General features: G+C 31.5%; 1 protein-coding gene across 1 annotated transcript; it reads right to left on the bottom strand.

Annotated features, from left to right (window-relative positions):
- Positions 1-202: 202 nt before the first annotated feature.
- LOC133668809 (probable protein phosphatase 2C 74) lies at positions 203-3,454 on the bottom strand. Its single transcript, XM_062088819.1, has 5 exons — positions 2,459-3,454; positions 1,956-2,132; positions 1,116-1,286; positions 824-1,003; positions 203-680 (listed from the first exon to the last, which is right to left on the bottom strand). Exons 1-5 carry the CDS (start codon positions 3,161-3,163, stop codon positions 525-527), a joined length of 1,389 nt encoding a protein of 462 aa, XP_061944803.1. The 5' UTR covers positions 3,164-3,454; the 3' UTR covers positions 203-524.
- Positions 3,455-6,020: the final 2,566 nt, after the last annotated feature.

Raw genomic sequence — 6,020 nt, 5'->3', positions numbered from 1 at the left:
GCATCAATCAAATCCCGGCAATCAAGTTAGTATCAACTCCCGTTCTTTGTTGTCCAATTCAGGCTTGGAGTTATGAACGAGATGAAGATCTTGTAACATTTTGATTGCTTGTAGAAGCATGCATCATCTCAAAATATAAGCATTCATGAAGAAATTATGAGCAAAGCTTCTGAGCTGGTAGAATAGGGTTTTATAAAAGGTGTGATGAAGAGTGTGGGTTCTTGCTCTCTGTGGATTCGATGGATTATAAAAACCTTCTTAAAATTGTTAAACATCTCTGTTATAAAATAAAAAAATAATAATAATTAACAAAAGAATCACGAAGGGCATGGCCAAGAAAAGAATTTGCTTGACATCTCTGTTATAAAAAAAAAAAAAAAGACCAGCCACTGTTGAAGTTGAATGATGATCGACGTATCTACCATGGGAACCCATTTCACCTCTCCTTCTAACTCATCTCAAGAACATCCGAGCAGAGAATCATGTCGTTTGCATTCAATTCCTCAACGAGTCACCAGCATTAATTAACAAGCATTTGTAGCAAAACTTCGAAGGTTTATCACCATAACAGTAATATCATCAATATTGCCTCTGCTTAATGACATATCTACAAGCTTTTTGCACGACTCTATTGAATTCTTGCCTCTTAAAATTATGTCAACTGCTTCTTGCTCGTTTACCTGCAAAATTCCCACAAAATAATTAGTCATTCCCTGAACCTTTTTTTTTTCCTTTGTGAATGGTATAAGATTTTTTGTGATTCTATTATATATTTGTGTGGTTTCTTGGGTCATAAAACCTATATATAAATAGATAAACGTACCTTATCCCATAGACCATCAGATGCCATTATCAAGAACTGGCAATCAGAAGTCAATGGAACCCTTTTGATCTCAGGTTCAGAGATTATCCATTCTTTCAAATGCAAGTCTCCAATTGCTCTAGAAACGGCAATGGATCCATGAACTCTCCAAATTCCATTGCGGCAATGGAGAAAACCACCCTGCATTAGTTGATGTTTAACTTGGCTAATTAGCCTCTTGCTAATACTCATATGGTAATAATTAATTGAAGGTTAATTTAGCTTTGATTTAATGTATAATTATTTAACTTACAGAATTCTCAATGCGCAGGCGCTCATCTTCTCTGTTAACTCTATGATCAATTGTTAATACATCAGCGACTCCATTCCTGCTTAAAACTACTCTACAGTCACCTGCATTTGCAGCATGTAATTCTCCGTCTTTCAACAGCACAGTCGCTGCGCAAGCTCCACTGCTAACACCCTGCATGTGTATAAATCCAATTAAATAAACTATCATGTTTAAATGCAACTGGAACATTGCAAGGCTAGTTTAATGCATTCTTTTAATGAGATGCGTGAAGTCTCGAAGTATCTTTACATCACCAAGGTCGGCATAGTATGTTCTAAGAAATGGCACTATTCTTTTCTTTTCAGTGAAATACAATTGTCAGGCAGTTGGCTCCATGTATTTAATGGCGGTGTCTTGCTTTTTCCTGCAAATGGTTTATGTTGCTGAAATATTTTACTCCTTTCAATATTTGTAAAATGAACTATGGACTTCAAATTTCGAGAAAACGTCAAAGTATGCCTTGAGGTCAATAAATTACGCATCACACTTCTATGGCTATGGAGTTTTTTAATAATCATGCAGAAGCAGGTCTTATATGCTTTCTTTTCTTTTTTTCCATGTGAACTACAGTCCCGGGAATTCAGATTTTGACTGTTCCAACTCTCTTGGCATCAACTTCAAGTCCTTCAATCAACACTGGATTAATCTCTTGATGGAAAAAGAGTAATATCGATGGTGGCCTGTGTTGATAAATTTGAATTCCTCTTAAAACTTGATGTAAGAACTAAGAAGACCAAGTCAAACCATTCAATATTGTTTATAGAGGTATGTCATGTTCACTATTGAAAGTTGAAAGTTTACCTGGCTAAGAAACTCCTTGTCTGTAACCAAGTAGCCTCCTCGAATGGCCTGCTCTAACTGACCATCTTCCTTGCAACCAACATTTTGAAGGCCTTTGACAATGTTCTTCCCTAAATTTTCAGCAACATAATCGACCGCGGCTCGGCCTCCATGTCCATCTATCACAGCAAAAAATGCCTACAGACACAATAGAAGAAGCAGGGGTCAAAATCTTTTGAACATAACAAGAATGATCAGCTGAGATTAAGCATCGAGAAAACCCTGAAAAAGGATCAGGCAAAACGAGGAGGAGGGGGGAACTTGAAAGTGTAACACAGAAAACTTGGACTAAAAAAATTGATCTAGAAACTGAGGAACAATTAATGGAGCAGTTCAAACAGAACTGCTGCTACAATGTTTATGTTATAGTTACAGCTTATTGATTAATTTATGGAATATGAAATACTCATCAGAGAGAGAGAGAGAGAGATAGAGAGAGAGAGAGATCAGATTTAGATCATTACCTGCTTTGCATCTCCCAGGATGTCAATCATGACGCCATATCCATCTTCCATGACCTCTCTCCTTCCTTTCTTACTAGCCAAATAGAAATCTCTCCCTTGAACCTCAAACTCTTTATTCTCCAACTTCCTATCTTCTTGAGCAAGTTCCACTTTTGGACAATACTGTGGCACAACCAGCCTTCCTGGCCTCATCTTCAGATTGGTAGCGCCATTGTTATGATCTTCTTCTCCAACCTTTATTATTCTCAAAGAATCAGGTCCAGATTTCTTTACCAAGACATCAGAATTAATTCGTGAGCTCTTATCATGCAAACCCTTTTGATGTGCTTCATAGGCCATGGTACCCTCTTGCATGATTTTCTCTTCGTAGTGCAAACCTTTTCTTTTCATGACACAGCTTTGAGTCTGCTGTGAAACATTACCTTCTTGATCATGTACAGGAACTGTTGTTTCTGAATCTTCTTTAATTAAAGGGGCTTTTATTTCTTCATGAAAAAACTGGCTAACAGTACACGAGAGAGGAGGAGGAGAAGGCAAAGAAGAAGTAAGGCTGAAAGAGCCCATAGAAATGGCCTTTCTTAGTCTTCGAAGGAAGCATAGAGCAAGAGATATAAGAGAGAAACCCCATCGAAAATCCTCTAGATCGTTCATTATTTTGACAATACTTCTGTGTGCGCTAGCTTTCATTTTTGTCAAATATTGCATGAGAATTGTTGAAAAAGAAAAAGAAAAGAGTTGCTGTTCATGCAATTTGGTGATGTATATGATCAGGTGATAATTAACGGGTCAAAGGCGAATGATTCATGCATGGATTGAACAATTGTATTGCAGTAGACGGTTTTCTCCGAGTTCTTGTGTGCTGTAGAAGCAGTAGTATTTGTAAGGAAAGGGCCGGAAGATGGCAGCAAATGTTCTTGTTGCCATTGACATTTTCACAGCCAAGCAAGGAAAGGGCCAAAGAAGGCAGCAATTTTTTTTTTGTTGCCTTTGACCCTTTCACAGCCAAGGAAGGTGTCACACATATACGGCTGAGAATGGGAATTTTTTTTTTTTCATGTTTCAATAGCCTTTTATTTTTTAAACTCCGGTTTCTAAATTTAGTGAATCCGTTTGGAAAGTGTGATAATAATTATTTTTTAAATTATTTTTTATTTTAAAATATATTAAAATAATATTTTTTTATTTTTTAAAAAATATTTTAATATCAACACATCAAAATAATCTAAAAATATTAAAAAATATTAATTTTAAATAAATAAATAAAATTTTAAAAAATAATTTTATTCAATAACACTTTTAAAACGTAATGTAAAATACTTAAAACTCTCGTAACGATAATATGCTCCATATATGAAATTTAAAATTTTATTTAAAAAAAATAAGTGACAAGCATGAACCGTTTGACTTGGTAAAGAAATTGCCTTGGGAGGTTTGAGCTGGTCAGGCCGCTGGACGGTGATGAATCTGCTGTAGAGACCCTGTGCTGTGTCAACGTTTTTTTTTTTTTTAATTTAATATCCAAACCAATTATATATACCTTGATTAATTTTATAAATTCTAAAATTAATAATTATATAAATTTTCAGTAATTATTATATAAACAATTATAGAACTCAAACCTAAACTACATAAAATAGTAAATTTTTTAATTTCAGAACTCTTTTTACTGGCCGCTACCTAAATATTGCAGTGTCAACGTTCTTGTTTTTTATTAAGCTACAGATGACGGGTTCCTCTCTTTCATCAATTACATAATAATTAACTATTGATAATAGAATCTTTACTGAAACTCATACTATTTTTTTTTCTTTTGGATTATGACTTGGCATACAATCATAGATGTCAAATCATTAACTTGAAGTAGAACATGGGTGATCGAATTAATTATTTTTATGAAAATGATGTTCTCCTATTTTTTTAATAAAAAATAATATTAATTAATCTGTTTATGCTTGATTTAGTTTGATTTGCTCAATCAAATTATTAAAAATTTAATTAAATCAACTAAGTTTTACTAGATAAATATTTTATTCAATTCAATTATAAATCAAGCCCGACTCAAGATCTAAATATTAGATATTCTGAGTAATTTACTAAATTGGGTTGGATTTAACAATAATTATTTTAAAAAATCCTTTTTTAATTGCAACTATTTTTCAAAAAAAAAAGTACCAAGCTAACCTAATTCACAATTAATATTTTCAAATAACAACAACAGTTTTAGAAGATGCTTGATAGTACAGTAATTGTTGTTTTTTAAATTATTTTTTATTAAAAAATATATTAAAAAATATTTTTAATATCTGTATATTCATCAAAACAATACAAAAACTCAAGAAATACGTGAAAACGACGCCTTTTAAATAGCAGCAGTGTTCATGCTCGATGACAAAAGAAGTTGAGCTCCCTATCAAACATATACAGACACTCCCAGTTGATGTATCATTCGTTAGACTTATGTAGTGATCATGACTAGTTGACCACCACCATACATTAATACTCTTTGTCACACAGTAAACATTACGTTACTCTTTGAAATTCAAATCAAAAATAAAAAAAAGTCTCTATATAGCAATTAAAAAACACTAAAAATTCTGAAATAAATATTAGTTTTAGCGATTCCAGCATTGGGTTAGTGATGTTTAAGAAAAAATTAACGTTACCTAAACCAAATTCTTTCAAGTGAGGGGTTACTTTGCTATGTGTTTTTTTTTAATTTATTCTAGGCATATTATTAATTGTCTATATTTATTTTTAAGCTTATTTATAATTTATTTTAATAAAAAAATTAAAATCAGTCTCCCATTATAGAAAACTTGTTGATAAAGAAAAGTTTTTATTTTAATCCCTTAAAATAGGCGATTTCATCAATTTTTTACGTTAATCTCTAAAAATAGATGATTTTGTATATTGAGAAAAATTTTGACATTAATTCCTAAAATAAATGATTTTGTAAATTTTAGAATTTTAACGAAAGCTTTGATGCGAATCCCAAAAAATAAAAGATTTCATTAATTTAAAAAAATTTGAATTAAAATTAATATTAATCCCTAAAAATAAATGATTTCGTCTATTTTTTTGTTTCTTTCTTTTAAACAAAAAAAATTAATTTCAATAAGATCTAAGATTAATCTAAAACACAAAGTTTTGATTAAGCTAATTCTTTCCTAACCAATAAATCTCATATAAACAAACCAAACCCTGCAAATAGAGCTCCAACTTTCATATTCATATTCAAAGAAATATACAAAATTTGAATTCAAACATAATTAAAACCTAATAAAATTTAAATATATCTTTCATCATCTAAAAAAACAAAACACACTTCTAAACCCTAATTCTTCATTCAATTTTTTAATCAAAGAAACATATCAAGTCTACATCACAACTAAACCCTCAACACATAAATTTTAGGCAGCCTTTTCTCTTCTATTTTGGTTTATTTTTAAAACAATGGTGTTCAAAAATTACTAAACCTCAATTAATCTCTCATGAATCTGAATCAACTTATTAAAAAGTAAAACTCTTAAACTCAAAATTTTTTTAAAAAAAATAAATCACC

The sequence above is a fragment of the Populus nigra genome, chromosome 11 (genome assembly GCF_951802175.1).
Source record: "Populus nigra chromosome 11, ddPopNigr1.1, whole genome shotgun sequence".
Taxonomy (NCBI): Eukaryota; Viridiplantae; Streptophyta; class Magnoliopsida; order Malpighiales; family Salicaceae; genus Populus; species Populus nigra.
This window is presented reverse-complemented; position numbering and strand designations above follow the sequence as displayed.

What these genes read in the sequence shown, in the direction of transcription:
- LOC133668809 (XM_062088819.1), bottom strand. Translation starts at nt 3,163, where the DNA reads ATGCAATATTTGACAAAAATGAAAGCTAGCGCACACAGAAGTATTGTC. An exon ending in TCCTGGGAGATGCAAAGCAG is followed by an intron (nt 2,133 to 2,458) that starts GTAATGATCTAA and finishes TTGTGTCTGTAG; the next exon opens with GCATTTTTTGCTGTGATAGA. An exon ending in CTGATGGTCTATGGGATAAG is followed by an intron (nt 681 to 823) that starts GTACGTTTATCT and finishes GGAATTTTGCAG; the next exon opens with GTAAACGAGCAAGAAGCAGT.